Source organism: Suncus etruscus, chromosome 11 (assembly GCF_024139225.1).
Source record: "Suncus etruscus isolate mSunEtr1 chromosome 11, mSunEtr1.pri.cur, whole genome shotgun sequence".
Lineage (NCBI taxonomy): Eukaryota > Metazoa > Chordata > Mammalia > Eulipotyphla > Soricidae > Suncus > Suncus etruscus.
This window is the reverse complement of record NC_064858.1, coordinates 42252054-42275367: the sequence shown is the minus strand read 5'-3', so window position 1 is coordinate 42275367 and position 23314 is coordinate 42252054. Positions and strand designations below refer to the sequence as shown.

The window sequence follows — 23314 nt, the reverse complement described above, 5'->3', positions numbered from 1 at the left end:
ATAAATTTATATTCTAATCAAAACTTCTATCTTCTGAATGATATTTTCAATGTGGCTATTTTTATTATGTGACTTTCATAATGAGAAAAAAGGTGAGACCTGTTAGTACCATATTTATCTCTTAAGATAAATCTTGCTTTTTCTTTGTTATAAGTTATTCTTGGCTTCTGTAGTAATAACTTATATTTAATGAATTTATTTTGGCAATATCTGGTGGTGCTCAGGGTTTTGCATTCAGAAATCATTCCTGGCAGGCTTGGGGCACCATATAAGATGCTGGGGATGGAATCCAATTGGTCCTGGGTTGGTTACATGCAAGACAAACATCCTACCCACTGTGCTATTGCTCTGGCCCCATAAGGAATATTTTTAAATCATATACATAAGGGAGATGTGAAGGAGTTTCTGGCTCATTTATCTTCTTTTTTCAAGCATTTGTAAACAACTTTTCATAAAATCTTATGGGTTCTGAATACTTATTGGTTCTTCTAAGCTAAATAATGTTTATTTACTTTCGTAATGATTTGGAATAGTTCCTTTTTAACACAGCCTTTGTTTTGGTTGAAAATTACAGTTTTTTTGTTTTCTTTGGTTATGCATGATACTATCTCACTCTTTTAAAATATCTCTTGCTTTCTTTAATTTTTTAAATTTTATGTTACCTTTCTTATTTCTAATTGTCCCTTTCTAATGATTTTCTGGAGAACAAACGTCTAAAGAAAAAGGTGAGGCTTTAAAGGTGGAGAAACCTGGGGAATTTCCATATACATTTGAGATAATGATTTAGCTGAATGTTTCTTAACATTTCCCACTGTAGCCTTATTCAGACCTTGTTGGCTTCCTGTGACCCTCCTCTTCTAGTGGTTTTGCCCTCCTCTCCCCTCGCCCCCAGTCTTGTGCTTGACCCTCCATTTACATAATTTCCTTGTATCCTCCTTGTTATATCTTGGAGATCCATAGAAGGACAGATGACCCGTGGTTAGGCGACACTGATTTGGATGATGCATTGTGTTTGTCTGAATATATTTTCTTAATAGAACACTATGTTTGGTCTACATTCAGAATGAACAACTTCGGCAAGATATTATTGACTATCAGAAACAAATAGATTCACAGAAAGAGACACTTTTATCCAGAAGAGGCGAAGACAGTGATTACCGATCACAGTTGTCTAAAAAAAATTATGAGCTTGTTCAATATCTGGATGAAATTCAGGTAAAATTAATAGAAGTCATTTAAGGCAATGATTCTTATAAACATTATATTTATATTAATTGTATAAATTTACAATATAGTTCTGTATTCAATTCTACATTTATGTGCTTATTTATGTTTTTGGTTTTGGGGCTACACCCAGCAGTGCTTGGTTACTTCTAGCTCTATGCTCAGAGATCACTCCTGGCTACACACAGTGAACCATTTCAGATGCTGGGGATTGAACCCAGGTTGGCAGCATACAGGAATGGTTCCTACATATATATTGCTTGATATATATTTACAACTGTGTACTTGTATGTGTGAAACAAATTGCATCTTTGAAAATGTACTTATTCATGACGATTTGCTCTATTTTTATTCCTATCTTTGTTATTATTTAAGAAAACGTCAATTGTAGGATAGGGATGTGGCATTTAACATTAAAACTGTCAGAGTAAGACTTGGGTTGGATCTCTGGTCCTGTTTTTGGGCAGGGGGTCATACTTTCTGTGCTCAAGACCTATTCCTGGGTTCTGCACTTTGGGGGTCAATCTCTACAGTCTCAGGGGATAATATGGGATTCCAAGGATTGAACCCAGTTTGACTGCATGCAAGGCAAAAACCTTACCCACTGTACTATCTCTCTAGCCTTTAAAATTTTTTTAATTGAAATTTTTTTCAGATATTTAGATGCAGATATTATGTTCAGTTTTCATGATATTGAATTTTACCTAATTGGTTAACACTAAATTTTAATAACAGTTTATAAAAAATGTTCTTTTCTCTGCACTTGACTTCTTTTATATATAAATTAGCTTACATTTTACTTTTAAGATTTTAACCTTCATGTTTGATATTTTCTTAGACTTTAACTGAAGCCAATGAGAAAATTGAAGTTCAGAATCAAGAAATGAGAAAAAATTTAGAAGAATCTGTACAAGAAATGGAGAAGATGACTGATGAATACAATAGGATGAAAGCACTTGTGCATCAGACAGATAGTATGATGGATCAATTGAAAAAAGAGAATGATCATTATCGACTCCAAGTAAGTGTTCTAGGTGAACAGTCTTGTTTTCCTACGTGTGTTAGAAAAGTCCTTATTTTGTATATTAGAAATTAGAAATATTAACTTTTAGAATATTAATGTTTGTTTTATACCATATGTTGCTATGCTAATACATATAAGTATATTTGTATTATTTTTTAAATTCTTTATTTTTAATCTTTATTGCAGTGGTGAAGAGGGATGTTCTGTTTGTTTATAACTAAAACCCAACTACAAACATGTTTGTAATCATGGTGCTTAAATAAAGATTTTTTTTAAAATGGGCTGGAGTGGTGGTGCAAGTGGTAGGGCATTTGCCTTGCATGCACTGACCTAGCATGGACCACAGTTTCATCCCTGGCATCCCATATGGTCCCCCAAGCCAGGAGCAATTTCTGAGCGCATAGCCAGAAGTAACCCCTGTGCGTCACTGGGTATGGCCCACAAACCAAAAAAAAAAAAAAAAAAAAAGTGTTTTTAATATGTTATATAAATCCTCCATGACATGCATATGATATTTGAATGATTGTTTAGATTACTATATCACAAAGCTTCTAATTATGGAGATTTTTTTCCATTAAAGATGGTTGGAAATTCTGAACCATAAAGTTTAAATTTATACCTTAAATCAGGGGTCTCAAACTCGCAGCCTGTGGGCCGATTGCAGCCCTCCATACAACATTTTGTGGCCCTGCCTTAGAGGAATCTTTTTTTGTTTTGTTTTGTTTTGTTTTAGTTGTTTGGGTCACCCCCCCAATGATCAAGGCTTACTACTGACTTTGCACTCAAGGATCACCCGACTTTGCCTCCTGCGGCCCCCAGGTAAATTGAGTTTGAGACTCCTGCCTTAAATACACCATTTTTCCATTAGATATGTTTGAAGAGTAGAAATATGACTTTCTAATAGTGAAGATAACTAACTATACAACTGTAAATGTGCATGAACTTTTAAGTGTCATTTTTAACTGAATCTAATCCAGTAATGAATATGTATTGGTAATATTTATATATTCATTTATATAATGTGCATATGTTTGTCTAATGTATGTATAAGTGTTCAAATATGTATGTATAGTATGCTAATTGGCATACTAAAAGCAATTGCTTAATTGTTGTCATTTAGGTCCAGGAGCTTACAGATCTTTTGAAAGTCAAAAATGAAGAAGATGATCCAATCATGGTAGCTGTCAATGCAAAAGTAGAAGAATGGAAGGTACTTTTTTCAGTTTTATCATGGTTCTTTTTATTTGTATTTTATTATCAGGTTTTCAGTCTGTTTTCTTCAAAAGCTTTATGTTAATAATGACATTTTTATCAAGCATTTAAAATTCTTCATAAATATCTTAGCTAAAATATACCGTACTTTCTGGCATATAAGAAGACTGGGCATATAAGACAACCCCCTAATTTTAGACTTCCTCTCTGACTCTGGCCAATCTGAGCAGGCTTTTTACAGTGTAGATTCAGGTACAGAACATTGTCTAATTTGCATGTATAAAAAGCCTGCTTGGATTGGCTGAATTAGAGAGGTGGTCTGAGCAGCCTTGTGGTGATTGGTGCAGGATTGAGTTGGAAAATTCATTTCGTGGCAATATCCAGACGATTTTTGTTTAATGGCATATTGAAATGTTTTTCGAGATATACTCAGCGCATGACGACCCCCGATTTTCGATTGACTTTTTTTGTTTCAAAAGTCATCTTATACACTGGAAAATACAGTATCTAAAAACTGCTTTCTGTAATCCTTTACTTCATTTGTTACCAAATAAGTTTTTCCATATCAATTTTATTTGATAAAAATCTTAAGCTTAAACTATAACTCTTATCTCATAGAAAATAGATAATGAAAATGGAAGTGTTTTTACATAAATCATTTATCTTGTATACTTGAGTTTTATAAGTCCAGGCTTAATTTGATTTTCTAGTCCTCTTTCCATGTTGAACTTATCAAGTTACTGTTAATGAGAGGAAGGGATTCTTTTAAAAATAATCAAATTTAAAATTTCTTTTTAAATCACAACAAATTCTTCAGTCTTTCCATAATGGAAGTCAGAATTATATCTTGAAAATAGTTGGTAATTAAACTAAATGAATAATTCTTATTTTAAAGTCATTCACTGTTGGGGGTGGGTGGGTTTGGGTTTTCAAGGGTTACTCCTAGCTCTGAGCTCAGAAATTGCTTCTGGCTGGCTTGGGGAACCATATGGGATGTCAAGATTCGAACCACTGTCTGTCCTGAGTTGGCTGTGTGCAAGGCAAACGCCCTATCACTGAGCTCTCTCTGGCCCCAAGTCATTCACTTTTATAGACATTGGTTCTAACAGGGTTTGCATAAAGCTTATTGACTATCTAGAATTTTTATCCTGTATTAAGCTTTTAAGACTGATATTTTTCAATCAAAGTGGGAAATGAAGTCTGTACAAGTAATCGGTCCAAATAAATCTGAGTTTTGTCAACTAAAAATCAATGTTCTAGGCCAATTTGTGTTTGGTGTAGCTATTAAACTCTTCTGTTAGAACATGGAAGTCGCTGTGATCATGAATGAATGAAAGAGCAAGGGTCTGTTCCAATGGAATTTTATAAACTGCATTTTACAGCTGAGCCAATTTACTAATCTTTGCAGAAAAAGGGTTTTATTATGTGTATTTAATATTTGAAGGAGAGTTAATAACAAATTGCATTTTTCTGTACTGTACTAGTTAACATATTAGTAATGAGATCATGAAGATAAAGAGATAGATCCATGGGCTGGAAGTTATGCTTTGCATGAGAAAGCCCTAAATGTGATACTCATTATTTTGTGGTCCTCTTACATAAGCAGTGGTTTGGTGAGGTTCAGGTTCCAGTTCTCCCTAAAGAAATAGCAATGCTTGCTGTGAATTGCTTTTCTCTTTTAAGTGACTGTGACTTTTCTTTATGTATGTGTGTTTCTTTATACATGTGTTTTTTATTAGTTCAGTGTCAGATGATATTTAGGAGGATTTTTTGTTTTGGTTTTTTTTGCTTTTTGGGCCACACCCAGTGATGCACAGGCATTACTTCTGGCTTTGATCTCAGAAATCCCTCCTGGCTCAGGGGACCATATGGGATGCCCAGGGATAGAACCAAGGTCGTGCTAGATCAGCTGTGTGCAAGGCAAATGCCCTACTGCTGTGCTATCACTCCAGCCCTAATGTTTAGGAGGGTTTTGATTTTTACTGTTTGAATAATGTTTTAATGAATAGCCTTATAGATTTATTTTTTGGATTTTTGGGCCACACCCAGTGGTACTCAGGAGTTAATCAAGGCTCTGAGCTCAGAAATCACTCCTGGATTGGGGGTTCATATGGGATGCCAGAGATCAGCCATGTGCAAGGCAAACACCTTACCATTGTGCTACCACTCTGGCCCCTTATGTATTTTTTATGTTGAAAACTTCAAATATATTTGTAGATTACATTGCTCCAAGTATAATTTTGATATGTAATGTCAATATATTCTTCCAATGTGTTACTTGTCTTTTGGCTTTATTGTTTCTTTTGCTGTGAAGAATATCTTTTTTTTAGGTTATATGATTTAATTGTCTTCTACTGCTTTTGCCCTTGTATCACAATTGGAAAAACTTATATGAGTATACAATTGCCTTCTCATATTTTCTCTTAGAAACTTCTAGTTTCGTGCCAGAGTGATGGTGCAGCTCTAGGGCATTTGCCTTGAACGCGGCTGACCCAGTACGGACCACGGTTCGATCCTCGGTGGCGTCCCATATGGTCCTCCAAGCCAGGAGCGATTTCTGAGCACATAGCCAGGAGTAAACCCTGAGCATCACCTGGTGTGGCTCAAAATCAGAAAAAAAAAAAAAAAGAAACTTTTAGTTTTAATAATATAAATAGTGAATGACATGTATATTATTCATTTTGATATGAATAAAGCAGTGATTCTATTGATTAAGCACCAAAGGAATATAGACTATGTTTTCTTTCACTTACTGAAATGTAGTTCTACTTTTTATCTATAGAATTTTATAGTTCTCATCCTGATCTATTTTCTAACTATATACTTCATTGTAGTTTAAAAAAGGAAGCTGTTATTATTTTTGCTTATTTTTGTTTATTTTGGGGGCCACGCCTGGTGATGCTCAGGGGATACTCCTGACTATGTGCTCCTGGCTTGGGGGACCATATGAGATGCCAGAGATCAAACCCAGGTCGTCCTGGGCCAGCAGCATGCAAGGCAAACGCCTTACAGCTATGATATTGTTCCTGCTCCAGCTGTTACTATTTTTATTTAGATTTTCTTTTTAACATTTTTGTTTTTGAGTCACACCCAGCAGTGCTCAGGGGCTACTCCTGGCTCTATGGTCAGAAATTGTCCCCGGCAGGCCCAGGGGACCATAAGAGATGCCGAGACCAAACCACTCTCCTTCTACATGCAAGGCAAACATCCTAACACTGTGCTATCTCTCTGGCCCCTACTTTTAATATAAGTTTTAGATAAAGTTTTTAAAGATCCTAAATTTTATATATATATAAGTTATAGATCATTTTGACATTTAGTCTAAATGTGTAGTGTAGAGTCTGAGATACTTCTCATTATTTAAATTATGTGCACCACAAATAGAATTTTATTTTTAACTTAATACATTTTGCAGTGCTAGAGACTGAACCCAGGTCTTGTGCATGTAAGGCTTTTACTTTACCACTGAGTCACATCCCCAGCCCCACCTATTTTAATGACTTTTTAATAAATATTAAGAGCACAAAAGTTTTTGTTCTTTTATGGAGTTATTTTAAATATCTTCTCTCAAGAATGGGTTTTGAAAACTTGGATCATTTAAAGATCAAATTCTTAAGAAAAACAAAATTATATATGTGTACTTGAATAATTGTTTATTTGAACTACAGATTAGGTGTACAAAAAATATAGTTTTGTTTAGCAATGGCTATTTTTCACTTCAAATGATTTCATTCCTTGTGCTTTCTTAAAATTTGCCAATGGTTTATATTATTTTTCATAAATAAGCAGTTTTTTAAATTATTTTTAGTAACATATTTTATTTTATTTATTTCTAGTTAATTTTGTCTTCAAAAGATGATGAAATTATTGAATATCAGCAAATGTTACATAACCTGAGGGAAAAATTAAAAAATGTCCAGCTTGATGCAGATAAAAGTAACCTTATGGCTCTACAGCAGGTAAAATCTCAAAAGTTTTTATTTCAGTTTTATTCAACTTGGAAATGAAAATTCAAACTATTTTATTTCTATCTCCTATAGCTAATGGCTTACACTATTAACTAATAGATATTTTAAACTTTCTTGCACCACCCTGTTCCATGAAAAGTTGATTGAATTAGACATTTATATTTTTCTAAAAATATGTACTAATTTTAAGATTGATACAGAAATATATATATAATTTTATATGGAATATTTAAAAATATTTATGGGGCCGGAGAGATAGCATGAAGGTAAGGCAATTTGCCTTTCATGCAGAAGGTCAGTGGTTCGAATTCCGGTGTCCCAGATGGTCTCCTGAGCCTGCCAGGAGCGATTTCTGAGCGTAGAGCCAGGAGTAACACCTGAGCACTGCCGAGTCTGACCGAAAAAATATAAAATAAAATTAAAAAATAAAAATATTTATAACTATATATTTGGAATTAAAAGATCTAAACATTCTTTTTACAGTTTACTGTATTCAGTGCTGAACATCCTATAAAATATAAAATTATTTTGGTTTGTGTTTGTGTGTGTGTGTATGTGTGTGTGTGTGTGTGTGTGTGTGTGTGTGTGTGTGTGTGTGTGTGTGTGTGTGTGTTGGTGGGGTGCACATCTGGCAGTGCTCCCTGCTTTCTTATGACTCTGCTCAAGGATCACTCTTGGCAGGAATTGGAAGACTATATTTAGTGCTGAGGAGCAAACCCAGGTTGGTTGCCCAGGTTGGCGCTTGCAAGGCTAGTGCTTTACTTAATATAATAACTCTGGCCAGTAATAAATAATTTAGATGCGTGAATATAATTTAACTATAATGCCTAAAATTTTGATATTTATTTATTTTTGTTTTGGGGGCACACTCGGCAATCTCTGCACTTAGGGATTTTTATTGATGGTGCTTCAGGGACCATGTGGGATGCTGGAGAATAAATCTGGGTTAGCCGGGGGTGCAAGGCAAGTGCCTTACCCTTTGTATTTTTGCTCTGGCCTGCCTATAGGTTTTGTTTTTAGTGAAGATATATTCACATGGAAAGAAACTGCACTTTTATCATCTGAGCTCTATAGTTACAGTCCCAATGAAAGTATATTTTCTTAGTATTTGGAGAATAAGAATTAATTTAAGAGACATCAGTTTTTAAAGTAGTAATATTAGGGTTCAAGTAAGTTGAATAAGAGAAAGCACAGGGCAAAACAGAAACAGAAAATGGTGAGAGGAGAAAAAGAATTGGCAAATGATGAAGAAAGTAACAAAGGTATAATATGAAGTCATAAATAGTTTTTAATTTTGGAATTCCTATTTGTCACATTGTTGGCCATTAGATCCAGTTTTGGGGGGCAGAGCCAGCTTGGGGCAGATCCAGCCACACTCAGGGATCACTCTTGCTGAACACAGGAGTTCTTTCTATGGTGTTCAAGGGACCATGTTGTATTGCTGGTGCTGAACTATCTAGTCCCCTAGACATACTCTTTAATATGAAATTGATATGAGTATAATAACGTTACACTCAGGCAATCAAAAGTAACAGAATGAAAAGGTGTATCTTTCATTCACAAAGTATTTTTGGGTCCTGTTTTAAAACAGGACTTCCTGTTCCTTTATTTGAAGTGAGTGGGGCCAGGGAGACAGTTTCTAACGCTGGAGCACATCGTCAAATGCAGGGACACTCTAGCACCACTGGGTGCGACTCACTGAACACTGGTAGGAGTGGCCCCCAAACTGGGTACAAATGAAAGGTATGTGAAGGAGTTGAGGAGAAATCTTGAGGATATTCACTCACTGCTGGGTGTTGCTCTGGGGCCTCTTGGCACAGCTAGACCAGGGCAGCACTACATAGAGCAGGTGAGCAAACCTTCCCTCTCACAGAATCGGGTCAGATATGCTGGCAATGGTGGTAGGCACTACTCATTTACAGCTGTGAAGTCATCATATTCAAAAAATATTTTGAATATTCAAAATTCAAAAAAATGTTTTTTTCAGGCTATACAAGAAAGAGATAGTCAGATTAGTATGCTCACTGAACAAGTAGAACAATATACAAAAGAAATGGAGAAAAACACTTTTATTATTGAAGATTTGAGAAATGAGCTCCAAAGAAACAAAGGTAAGTCATACAATGAGAATATAAATTCAAGTTGCATTTCATAAAAATGTTTTTTAAGTTCCTAAAATCGAAATGTCTCTGTATATTGATCTTATATGAATATTATTATTATGCTTCCACAGTCTTGTATTATAGATTTAACTATTTTATTTATATTTCTAATGTTAACATTTGTAAATAATATTATCTCATGAAAATTTTATTAGCTTCTGTCATCATATTGCTTATATGAAAAATGATGATACATTTAATTTAGCCACTTTTTATGAAACAAAGAATGACTAAAGCAATAAAAAGAAAACTATATGAGGAATGCCACTGATATGGTAGAAATAATCTGTATCAGAGTCATAGAATCATAAGAACAGAAAATTGACCTTTGGATATTGTAGTTAATCATTTTAGGTTCATTTAGAGGAAGGGGAAAAGATGAAACTAGTAATATACGCATAATTTAAAAATAATTTATTTGTAATTAATAATTTTAATGAAATCACTATGAGATATTCAGGTACATTGTTTTTGATTGATTTTCAATCATACAGTGTCCAACATCATTCACCAGTGCACATTTCCTATCACCAGTGTTTCCATTTTCCTTCTTTCCCTCCTGCCCCATCTGCATCTATGGCAGATATTTGTTTCTTATTCTCCTTCCCCCCTCTCTCTTTCTCTCTCTCTCTTTCTCTCGTTCTCTCTCATTAACAGTATTATAAGTAATGGTTCCCAAGTCAAATGAATAGAAAAGTGCTTTTTTGTAATATATGGGAAGTTGAAGCAACATTTAGGTTAGCACATATATATATGTGTGCACAAATTCAATCTTGGACATCCTGTATCTTGTTGGTTGACTTATTTCAAAATGCATTTTTTATGTCATGTTCTAGTTTAACTGTCCCTGTAGGAAGGAGAAATGAGAAAGACTCATTCCTTCTTTTATTTATTAATGTATTTAATTAAAGAACTGTGATTCGTAAAGTTACTAGTAGTTGAGTTTTTAAGGCATATACTATTTCAACACCAGTGCTAACTTCCCTCTAATATATTATTATTTCATTTAAAATTAAATCACTTCCTGGGCCAGAGAGGAACCAGGTGAAAACTCTTGCTTTGTAAGTGTCTAACATGATTCCAACACCAATGGTGCTCCCTGGAGCACAGAGTCAGTAGTAGCCCTCAGCTATTGTACATTTGGCCCAAAGCCTTCAAACACACCCAAGAACATCATGTCTTTTTTGTTTGCTTTGCTTTGTGGCTAAACCTGGCAGTGTTCAGGGCTTAATTCTTACTCTGCATTCAGGGGTCACTCTTGGCTGACCTATGTGACCATAGTGGTACCAAAGTTTGAACCCAGTGTTGGTCACATGCAGGGCAAGCATCCTGCTACTTGACTATCTGGTCCCCTCATTTCTGAAATTTATACACAGTCTTTCTGTTGATATCACATTAGGCACTGGACCACACCTAACTGCTGGAAAATTAGTGGAAAATTAGTCGTTAGTTCATTATGTATCTTATTGAAACTCATAATTCTATATATGCCAGGAACAGAAGTTGAATATTGGGAAGAGTGAGTTATCTTGGACATAATGATCACTTTTGATTGATTTGCAATTTTATAATCCATATCTTTTCAAGCTAAAATATTACTTTAAACTTTATTAAATGATTAAACTATGTTTGTAGGTTTATTATAAGCCCAAGTGAAAAGTTTATATTTTAAATACAAAATGACCTTAAGTGGATATTTTATTGGCTTCTCAACTCATCTTCCCACACATATTGGAGCCAATGATTCATTTATGATTTAATTTTTACTCTGTAGGTACATCAACACTTTCTCAACAGACTCATTATATGAAAATTCAATCCAAGGTTCAGATTTTAGAAGAGAAAACAAAAGAGGCAGAAAGAATAGCTGAATTGGCTGAGGCTGATGCTAAGGAAAAGGATAAAGAGCTGGTTGAGACTTTGAAGAGATTGAAGGATTATGAATCGGTATGTATTTGTCTTGTCAATCAAAGAACTTAGAATTTTTCTTGCCACTCAGCATATTCTGTGCTATATGTTATTAATCACTAAAATCACATCAGTAAAAAAATCACATCAGTGGTGTGATAAAGAATATTTTAATTGATTTTATATGCCTCAAACTTTTATTTTTTTAAATTTTTGGGCCACATCTAGCAGTGCTTAAGGGTTACTCCTGGCTCTGTGCTAAAAGGTCATTTCTGGGGTACTTGGGACAATATGAGATGCTGAGGATTGAACCCGGGTTTGCTGCATGCATGGAAAATGCCTTCTCTATAGTTATCTCTTTGGCCCAAGAAAATAAATTCTTAAATCTAATGATTTATTCAGATATGTCTTGCTATTAAAATCACATTGCTTATTTTCAAGGGAGTATACGGTTTAGAAGATGCTGTTATTGAAATAAAAAAATGTAAAAATCAGATTAAAATCAGAGATCGAGAGATTGAAGGATTGACAAAGGAAATCAATAAATTTGAGTTGAAGATGAATGATTTCCTTGATGAAAATGAGGCACTTCGAGAACGTGTTGGTAAGTATATTTAGAATCTACAAATAAAGTATGGCATACTAGAGGCTCCCCTCCTTTTTTCAAATGAAAGTAAACTTCTTATGGCTTATGTAAGTTTTGCATCACACTTTTGTTGCATATGTGTTCATGAGAACATTTAAAAATATTGTTAAATCTTTAAAAAATTTAAGTAATAGACGTTAATAATTCATTGATGATTGATTTGGGGGCTGGAGCTATAGTGCAGTGGTATGGTGTTTGCCTTGCACATGGCTGACCCAGGATAGACTTTGGTTCAATCCCCAGCATCCCATATGGTCCCCCAAGCCAGGAGTGATTTCTGAGTGCATAGCCAGGAGTAATTCCTGAGCATCATTGTTGTGGCCCAAAAAAACAAAAAACAAACAGAAAAAAAGATTATGATTGATTTTAAGAATTAGTAGGGGCTGGTGAGGTGGCGCTAGAGGTAAGGTGTCTGCCTTGCAAGCGCTAGCTAAGGAAGGACCGCGCCCCAGTGTCCCGTATGGTCCCCCCAAGCCAGGGGCAATTTCTTAGCGCTTAGCCAGGAGTAACCCCTGAGCATCAAATGGGTGTGGCCAAAACAAAACAAAAAAAAAGAATTAGTATCAACTTGATTTCTTATGTCAATTTCAATACTTTAATAAATATCACCATTTAAATATTATGACATTCTAATTTGAATTACTTCTTTAAACTGAATGTGTAAGATCTTTATGTTTATTTCAAATACCAGCAGGTGCTTTCTTAGAGGTAAAAGGATCATCTGTAAAAATTGTTCTATGGAGGAGCTGGAGTGATAGCACAGTGGTATGGCGTTTGCCTTGTATGTGGACGACCAGAGATGTGGTATGTGGTATGTTGTATGTGGATCCAGGTTTTATCCCTGACATCCCATCTGGTCCCCTGAGCCTGCCAAGAGCTATTTCTGAGTGCACAACCAGGAGAAACTCCTGAACAACACTGGGTGTGGCCCCCAAACCAAAAACAATAATTTTTCTGTGGAGAAAGAATAAAACAAATGTTTCATACAGATTATTTACTGTAATGAAGTGTCTAACTGGAACCCAGAGTCATATCTAGGTCTCCAATTAGATTTCTAATCAATTTAACATTTGGAACTCATGCTAACTTAAATCTGGAAATTCATAAAGAAGATGGCCCTATTTAGGGTTTTTTGTTTTGTTTTGTTTTGGTTTTTGGTTTTTGGTTTTTGGGTTACACCCGGCAGCGCTCAGGGGTTACTCCTGGCTCTATGCTAAGAAATCAGCCCTGGCAAGCACAGGGGACCATATGGGACGCCGGGATTCAAACTACCGACCTTCTGCATGCAAGGCAAACACCTTACCTCCATGCTCTCTCTCCGGTCCCTTTTTTAGGTATTTTTTTTATAAATGTGGTTTTCTGTATTTTAAGAGTTTTAAATCTTAGTTTAACTTTAACTTTATTTTTTTAGGTAATTGGTTTTGTTTATTGGTGCTGGTGGTTAATAAAGAAAGGTTATTACAGTACCAGATCTAGATAAGTCATTGTACTTTTCTCCTTTCTCAAATTTTTACTCGTATCTTAGAGATTAATAGTAAGTTATTATATGTACCCTAAATATAATTTTATGCCTTTATAGTTCATGCTCTGTGACTATGTAATGATATTCTCTAATTGTTTTTTTTTTCAAAGCATTTTTTTTTCTTTCCTTTTTATTTCTTTTTTTTTTTAATTTTTTTTTTATTTAAACACCTTGATTACATACATGATTGTGTTTGGGTTTCAGTCATAAAAGGAACACCACCCATCACCAGTGCAACATTCCCATCACCCAAGTCCCAAATCTCCCTCCTCCCCACCCAACCCCCGCCTGTACCCTAAACAGGCTCTACATTTCCCTCATACATTCTCAATATTAGGACAGTTCAAAATGTAGTTATTTCTCTAACTAAACTCATCACTCTTTGTGGTGAGCTTCCTGAGGTGAGCTGGAACTTCCAGCTCTTTTCTCTTTTGTGTCTGAAAATTATTATTACAAGGGTGTCTTTCATTTTTCTTAAAACCCATAGATGAGTGAGACCATTCTGCGTTTTTCTCTCTCTCTCTCTGACTTATTTCACTCAGCATAATAGATTCCATGTACATCCATGTATAGGAAAATTTCATGACTTCATCTCTCCTGACAGCTGCATAATATTCCATTGTGTATATGTACCACAGTTTCTTTAGCCATTCGTCTGTTGAAGGGCATCTTGGTTGTTTCCAGAGTCTTGCTATGGTAAATAGAGCTGCAATGAATATAGGTGTAAGGAAGGGGTTTTTGTATTGTATTTTTGTGTTCCTAGGGTATATTCCTAGGAGTGGTATAGCTGGATCGTATGGGAGCTCGATTTCCAGTTTTTGGAGGAATCTCCATATCGCTTTCCATAAAGGTTGAACTAGACAGCATTCCCACCAGCAGTGGATAAGAGTTCCTTTCTCTCCACATCCCCGCCAACACTGTTTATTCTCATTCTTTGTGATGTGTGCCATTCTCTGGGGTGTGAGGTGGTATCTCATCGTTGTTTTGATTTGCATCTCCCTGATGATTAGTGATGTGGAACATTTTTTCATGTGTCTTTTGGCCATGCGTATTTCTTCTTTGTCAAAGTGTCTGTTCATTTCTTCTCCCCATTTTTTGATGGGGTTAGATGTTTTTTTCTTGTAAAGTTCTGTCAGTGCCTTGTATATTTTGGAGATTAGCCCCTCATCTGATGGGTATTGGGTGAATAGTTTCTCCCACTCAGTGGGTGGCTCTTGTATCCTGGGCACTATTTCCTTTGAGGTGCAGAAGCTTCTCAGCTTAATATATTCCCATCTGTTAATCTCTGCTTTCACTTGCTTGGAGAGTGCAATTTCCTCCTTGAAGATGCCTGTAATGTCCTGTAGTGTTTTGCCTATGTGCTGTTCTATATATCTTATGGTTTTGGGGCTGATATCGAGGTCTTTAATCCATTTGGATTTTACCTTTGTACATGATGTTAGCTGGGGGTCTAAGTTTAATTTTTTGCAAGTGGCTATCCAATTGTGCCAACACCACTTGTTGAAGAGGCTTTCCCTGCTCCATTTAGGATTTCCTGCTCCTTTATCAAAAATTAGATGGTTGTATCTCTGGGGAACATTTTCTGAGTATTCAAGCCTATTCCACTGATCTGAGGACCTATCCTTATTCCAATACCATGCTGTTTTGATAACTGTTGCTTTGTAGTACAGTTTAAAGTTGGGAAAAGTAATTCCTCCCATATTCTTTTTCCCAATGATTGCTTTAGCTATTCGAGGGTGTTTATTGTTCCAAATGAATTTCAAAAGTGTCTGATCCACTTCTTTGAAGAATGTCATGGGTATCTTTAGAGGGATGGCATTAAATCTGTATAATGCCTTGGGGAGTATTGACATTTTGATGATGTTAATCCTGCCAATCCATGAGCAGTGTATGTGTTTCCATTTCCGTGTGTCCTCTCTTATTTCTTGGAGCAGAGTTTTATAGTTTTCTTTGTATAGGTCCTTCACATTTTTAGTCAAGTTGATTCCAAGATATTTGAGTTTGTGTGGTACTATTGTGAATGGGGTTGTTTTCTTAATGTCCATTTCATCCTTATTACTATTGGTATATAGAAAGGCCATTGATTTTTGTGTGTTAATTTTGTAGCCTGCCACCTTGCTATATGAGTCTATTGTTTCTAGAAGCTTTTTGATAGAGTCTTTAGGGTTTTCTAAGTAGAGTATCATGTCATCTGCAAACAGTGAGAGCTTGACTTCTTCCTTTCCTATCTGGATTCCCTTGATATCCTTTTCTTGCCTAATCGCTATAGCAAGTACTTCCAGTGCTATGTTGAATAGGAGTGGTGAGAGAGGACAGCCTTGTCTTGTGCCAGAATTTAGAGGGAAGGCTTTCAGTTTTTCTCCATTGAGGATAATATTTGCCACTGGCTTGTGGTAGATGGCCTTCACTATATTGAGAAAGGTTCCCTCCATTCCCATCTTGCTGAGAGTTTTGATCAAGAATGGGTGTTGGACCTTATCAAATGCTTTCTCTGCATCTATTGATATGATCATGTGGTTTTTATTTTTCTTGTTATTGATGTTGTGTATTATGTTGATAGATTTACGGATGTTAAACCAGCCTTGCATTCCTGGGATGAAACCTACTTGATCGTAGTGGATGATCTTCTTAACGAGGCATTGAATCCTATTTGCCAGGATTTTGTTGAGGATCTTTGCATCTGCATTCATCAGTGATATTAGTCTGTAATTTTCTTTTTTGGTAGCGTCTCTGTCTGGTTTAGGTATCAAGGTGATGTTGGCTTCATAAAAGCTATTTGGAAGTGTTTCTGTTTGTTCAATTTCATGAAAGAGTCTTGCCAAGATTGGCAGTAGTTCCTCTTGGAAAGTTTGATAGAATTCATTAGTGAATCCATCTGGACCTGGGCTTTTGTTTTTCGGCAGACATTTGATTACTGTTTTAATTTCATCAATGGTGATGGGGGTGTTTAGATATGCTACATCCTCTTCCTTCAACCGTGGAAGATTATAAGAGTCCAAGAATTTATCCATTTCTTCCAGGTTCTCATTTTTAGTGGCGTAGAGTTTTTCAAAGTAGTTTCTGATTACCCTTTGAATCTCTGTCATATCAGTAGTGATCTCTCCTTTTTCATTCCTGATACGAGTTATCAAGTTTCTCTCTCTCTCTTTCTTTGTTAGGTTTGCCAGTGGTCTATCAATCTTGTTTATTTTTTCAAAGAACCAACTTCTGCTTTCGTTGATCTTTCGGATTGTTTTGTGAGTTTCCACTTCGTTGATTTCTGCTCTCAGCTTTGTTATTTCCTTCTGTCTTCCTATTCTTGGGTCCTTTTGTTGAGCATTTTCTAGTTCTATTAGCTGTGTCATTAAGCTACTCAGGTAAGCTCCTTCTTCCTTCCTGATGTGTACTTGCAAAGCTATAAATTTTCCTCTCAGTACTGCTTTTGCTGTGTCCCATAAGTTCTGAGAGTTTGTGTCTTTATTGTCATTTGTTTCCAGGAACCTTTTTATTTCCTCCTTGATTTCATCTCGGACCCACTGGTTATTGAGCATGAGGCTGTTTAACTTCCAGGTGTTAAAGTGTTTCTTCTGAGTCCCTTTGGAGTTCACAAATAATTTCAGAGCCTTGTGGTCAGCGAAGGTAGTCTGCAAAATTTCTATCCTCTTGATCTTATGGAGGTATGTTTTATGTGCCAGCATGTAGTCTATCCTGGAGAATGTCCCATGTACATTGGAGAAGAATGTGTATCCAGGTTTCTGGGGATGGAGTGTCCTATATATATCCACTAGGCCTCTTTCTTCCATTTCTCTCCTCAGGTCTAGTATATTCTTGTTGGGTTTCAGTCTGGTTGACCTGTCCAGTGTTGACAAAGCCGTGTTAAGGTCCCCCACAATTATTGTGTTGTTGTTGATATTATTTTTCAGATTTGTCAACAGTTGTATTAAATATTTTGCTGGCCCCTCATTCGGTGCATATATGTTTAGGAGAGTGAATTCTTCCTGCTCTACCTACCCCTTGATTAATATAAAATGTCCGTCTTTGTCCCTTACAACCTTCCTGAGTATAAAGTTTGCATTATCTGATATTAGTATGGCCACTCCAGCTTTTTTATGGGTGTTGTTTGCTTGGAGAACTTTTCTCCAGCCTTTTATTTTGAGTCTATGTTTGTTCTGACTATTCAGGTGCGTTTCTTGTAGGCAGCAGAAGGTTGGATTGAGTTTTTTGATCCAGTTAGCCACTCTGTGTCTCTTAACTGGTGCATTTAGTCCATTGACGTTGAGAGAAAGAATTGTCCTGGGATTTAACGCCATCTTTATTTCAAAATTTGGTGTGTCTTTTGGGTAGTCTTGTCTTAGATTAGGTCTTTCAGTTTTTCTCTTAAGACTGGTTTTGTGTCTGTGAAGTTTCTGAGCTGTTTTTTGTCTGTGAAACCATGTATTCTTCCATCAAACCGGAAAGTGAGTTTTGCTGGGTATAGTATTCTGGGTGAAGCATTCATTTCATTCAGTCTTGTCACAATATCCCACCACTGCTTTCTGGCATTGAGCGTTTCTGGTGACAGGTCTGCTGTAAATCTCAGGGAAGCTTGCTTGAACATGATTTCCCCTTTTGATCTTGCTGTTTTCAGAATTCTGTCTCTATCTGTGGGATTTGTCATTGTGACTAGGATGTGTCTTGGGGTGGTTTTTCTGGGGTCTCTTTTGGTTGGTACTCTTCGGGCATGCAGGATTTGATCACATATATTCTTTAGCTCTGGAAGTTTCTCTTTAATGATGTTCTTGACCATTGATTCTTCCTGGAAATTTTCTTCCTGGGTCTCTGGGACTCCAATGATTCTTAAGTTGTTTCTGTTGATCTTATCATAGACTTCTATTTTCGTCTGTTCCCATTCTTTGACTAATTTTTCCATTGTCTGCTCATTTGTTTTAAGTTTTTTGTCCAATCTCTCCTGCTGTATGGAATTGTTATGTATCTCATCTTCCACAGCACCAAGTCTATTCTCAGCTTCTGATACCCTGTCCCAGAGCTTATCCATTTTGTCATTCACTTCGTTTACTGACTTTTTCAGTCCTGTTAGTTGACATGTTATTTCAGTTTGGAGTTTTGTCATTTCTGCCTTCATATTTTCTTGGTTCTTATTAGTGTTCTGTTCAACTCGATCCATGGTTTCTTGGAGTCTGTTGAGCACCTTCCATATTGCTAGTCTAAAGTCCTTATCTGAGAGGTTGATTAGTTGTTCAGTCATTATCTGGTCCTCAGAATTGTCATCTTCATTCTCTATGTCTGATGCTGGCCTGCGTTGTTTCCCCAATGTCACACTTGTATTGTGGGTTTTTCTACGTGTTGTAGTGGTATTCATTGTCTATATGATGTAGGCAGCACACTCCTCTGGCTCCTCCCTTTCTGGATGGGCTGACTTGCCTCTAAGGGAGGGGAGTCCTCCGTGGATGAAGCCTCACACTGGGTCAAATCTTAGGCCCGAGCATGCAACAGAGAAGACAGTCCAGAGAGAAATGTTTGCTTCTGTGATATAGCGCCGTTCTTAGTGTGATTTTTCCTTCTTGTTGCAATGGAGTTCTTTCCTTAGAAAGAGTGCACGGCCGCGTAGCGAAGCGGAGCGGCCGTGCTCCTCTGAGCCTCTTTTTGCCCCACTCGTAAGAGTTTCACGCAAGAGGACAGTAGACAGACATAGACAGGTCACACTCACAGTCTTTCACAGCTGAGCCCCACTGGGCCGGTGTCGATATTCTCTAATTGTGGTGATTATTCTTTTTTTAATTTTTTATGTATGTCTTTATACAATTTAATAACAAACATGATTGTAACTGGGTTTCAGTCATATAAAGAACACCCCCCTTCACCAATGCAACATTGCCATCACAAAAGTTTTAAACTACTACTAGAGATAATATTGATATTTGGTTTTCAGACACAGCTTCTCAGTAATAGAAGTTCAGAGACAAACATATTTGGAGCTTCAAACTTCTGATAACAGTATAATTCATATTGATGTTAATTCCTGGTACTATATGAAATACCTTATTTAGTATTGTGGAAAAGTATATTCTTTACATTTTTTTTATTTAAACACTGTGTTTACAAACATAACTGTAGTTGAGTTTTGGTCACAAAAAGAACACCCCCCCCCCATTCACCAGTGCAACATTTCCATCACCAATTCACCCCATATCCCTCCACTCACACCCCTGCCTGTATTCGACACAGGCGTTCTACTTCTCTCACACATTAACATTGTCATGGTAGTTGTTAATGTTCTAACTGCACTCACCCCTCCTTAAGGTGAGCTTCATATTGAGAGCCAGTCCTTCTAGCCCTCATCTCTGGGCATTATTACAATAATGTCTTTTATTTTTCTTAAAACCCATAGATAAGTGATACTATTCTGTATCGCTCGCTCTCCCTCTGACTTATTTCACTCAGCATAATAGATTCCATGTACATCCATGGTAGGAAAATTTCATGACTTCATCTCTCCTGATGGCTGCATAATATTTTATTGTGTATATGTACTACAGTTTCTTTAGCCATTCATCTATTGAAGGGCATCTAGGTTGTTTACAGAGTATGGATATTGCAAATTTTGCTGCGATGAATACAGGTGTGAAGAAGGGGTTTTTGTATTGTATTTTTGTGTTCCTAGGGTATATCCCTAGGAGTAGTATAGCTGGTTCATATGGGAGCTCAATTTCCAGTTTTTTGAGGAATCTCCATATTGTTTTCCATAAGGGCTGGGGTAGATGGCATTATCAACAGCAGCAGTGAATAAAGGTCCTTTCTCACCACATCCTCGCCAGCATTATTATTCTTTGGTCTTTGTGATGTGGCGTGAGGTGGTACCTCATAGTTGTTTTGATTTGCATCTCCCTGATAATTAATGATGTGGAGCATTTTTTCCTGTGCCTTTTGGACATATGTATGAAATACCTTATTTAGGTTTGTGTTCTGTATCCTAACAATAAACCCCAAATAAAGAAATACTATATTATATGTACTGCTTACTTAAAAATGGAACTTGAATAGTCTGTTTTATCCCAACACTTCTGTTGTTAATTTAGTTTCTCTTTGGCAGGCCAGTATAGAGAAGACGAATCTTAATAGTTTTGTTTTCAGAATTTCTTCTGTCAATTGAAATGGCTCTTTTTTGTTTCCTTTCTAGCGATCCAAGATCAAGGACAGGCAGCATTGCCCTAGAACTACTTGGTTCCAGGGAAAACCTCCCATTTGGCCTAGGAACTTTTATATTTTTACTGAGCCTTTTCCCAGTCCTTTCTCACTGGGGATTCATAACAGCAAGGCTGTCACTTGTGTCGGTGCTTAGGAGCACCAGGAAGGGTTTGAACTTTGGATCTTCTATTTGCTGTGCCATAAGCCAATGCACTATGTCTGGGTTTCTATGATGAAATTTTAATTTGTGAGGTTCTAGATAAAATATATGGAAAATCATTGTACAAAAAAGTACCCCACTGTTTTCAGTGATACTGAAGAAATGTTGGCTCATTAAATTATAACAATAGAGTTTTGAGAAATAATTACTATATGAAGTTTTGATAATGCTTTCATGTAGATAAGGTTTAAATTATATTGCTTTTCATTTTAGGTCTTGAACCGAAGACAATGATTGATTTAACTGAATTCAGAAACAGTAAAAGCTTAAAACAGCAACAATATAGAGCTGAAAACCAAGTTCTTTTGAAAGAGGCAAGTACTGTACTTTATGAGTTACTTTTCAAATTGAACTAAAAAGAAATAATAATCTTTTGTTCTTCATAGATTGAAAGTCTAGAGGAAGAACGACTTGATTTGAAAAGAAAGATTCGCCAAATGGCACAAGAGAAAGGAAGAAGAAATGCAGCTTCAGGTATTCTCAATTCTTCTCCATCTTAATTCATTGGTAATATACATGTTTTGCATGTGTGTACCTGATTCAGTCCCTTACACACACACACACACACACACACACACACACACACACACACACACACACCAAATCATTGAGAAATAAATTATTTGCATTTGAAATTTTCTGTCAGAAATATTATTATTGTATTATTAGACACTGATTAAATTTTACTGATGAAATAAGCCCTAATGAAAAAATATATGTTTTACTAGATATAGTTCTTTTGATATTTGGAGCTCTACCCAGCAGTGCTCATGGGATACTCCTAACAGTGCTCAAGAGACAATATAAGATGTTGAAAATTGAACGTGGGTCACACCTTTACCTGTACTCACTCTAGCTCCCTGGTTGGAAATAGTTCTAAATCTGAAACATAAAAATAACCAAGTAAAATGAAACATGTAAACAAAGCATACAAAACTCAGAATTATGACGTTGGAAAATTAGTGGTATAGTCTTAATTTGTAGATATCAGCAATGTTATAATCATGAAAATAATTTTTGTTGCTAATATATTTTTTTAGTGATTTGTTAAATAAAAGTTAGCATTTTAAAAATTAATATTATGTTAAAAAGAAAATTGATTTTTATAAAAGTTATTGTACTTTTTTTTTGGGTTGTCGATTTGGTGACTTTTTGGTTTTAATTTATTTGTAGTTCTTGTTTGTTAGAGGGCTCTGTACCTGGCACTGCTCAGGGCTTACTTCTGGATTTGTGCTGAGGGATCACAATTGGAGGGACTTGGGGAACTATATGGGGTACCAGGGATTGAACCCAGGTCAGATATGTGCAGGGCATTATATATTATATATGAAAAGGATTTCAGAAGCCCTCATATTTGAATTTATTCTTGATTTTTATTTATTTATTTATTGACTTACTTACTTTTTTGGCCATACCCAGCTTAGGGGTTACTCCTGCCTCTGCACTCAGGAATTACTTCTGGCAGTGTCTGTAGGACCATGTAGGATGCCAGAGATTAACCCAGGTGGTTAGCTATGTCCAAGGCAAGCGCCCTTCCAATTATGCTATCTTTCTGGCCTTGATTCTAGGTTGGTTTGGTTTGGTTTGGTTTTGGGTCATACCTGGCATGTTCAAGGGTTACTCCTGGATCTGTGCTCAGGAGTCATTTCTGATGGTGCTCGGGGGTCATATGGGATGCCAGGGATCCATTTCAGGTTGGCCACATGCAAGGCAAACACCCTATTCGCTGTGTTATACACAGACCCCTTAATTCTAGCTTTTTGGGGGGTTGGGCCACACTTGGTGATGTTCATGGTGAACCTCGGTCCATTCTAGGTTTGCATGTGCAAGGCAAATGCCTTACCACTTGTACCACCGCTCTGGCCCCTGTGCCTTTTTTTTTTTTTTTCTGGGTGTTTGGGCTTTACCCAGTGACATACTTCAGAAATCGTTCCTGGCTTGGGAACACCGGGGACCCAATTGAGGTCTGTCTTGGGTCAGCCACGTGCAAGGCAAACACCCTACCACTGTACTATCACTCTGGCCCCATTTTCTAGCTTTTAAATAAACTATTAAATATAAGAAAGTTATATTTCAGTTTATGAATGTAAATTTTTTTATTGTAGGGCTAACTGATGAGCATCAGAACCTAACTGAAGACTTTTCTCAAGAGCATAGACTAGGAGAAAGAAAAATTGATTCTGTGAATCTCAAAAATGTGAATGAAACACAGTCAAAGGTATGTAGCAAAGTATTCCTATGGCAAGAGAATAGAAAAGAAAAAT

The 23314-nt window shown here is 36.3% G+C and overlaps 1 protein-coding gene across 1 annotated transcript in view; it reads left to right on the top strand.

The window, feature by feature from the left end:
• CEP290 (centrosomal protein 290) overlaps positions 1-23314 on the top strand; it is a 99797-nt gene that overhangs the window by 11694 nt on the left and 64789 nt on the right. The window contains exons 8-18 of the mRNA XM_049783141.1: positions 705-725; positions 1063-1215; positions 2063-2245; positions 3369-3458; positions 7297-7419; positions 9416-9539; positions 11365-11537; positions 11940-12102; positions 21264-21364; positions 21437-21524; positions 23156-23268. Of these exons, the coding sequence (XP_049639098.1) occupies positions 705-725; positions 1063-1215; positions 2063-2245; positions 3369-3458; positions 7297-7419; positions 9416-9539; positions 11365-11537; positions 11940-12102; positions 21264-21364; positions 21437-21524; positions 23156-23268 (1332 nt within the window). The remainder of the gene's footprint in view (positions 1-704; positions 726-1062; positions 1216-2062; positions 2246-3368; positions 3459-7296; positions 7420-9415; positions 9540-11364; positions 11538-11939; positions 12103-21263; positions 21365-21436; positions 21525-23155; positions 23269-23314) is intronic.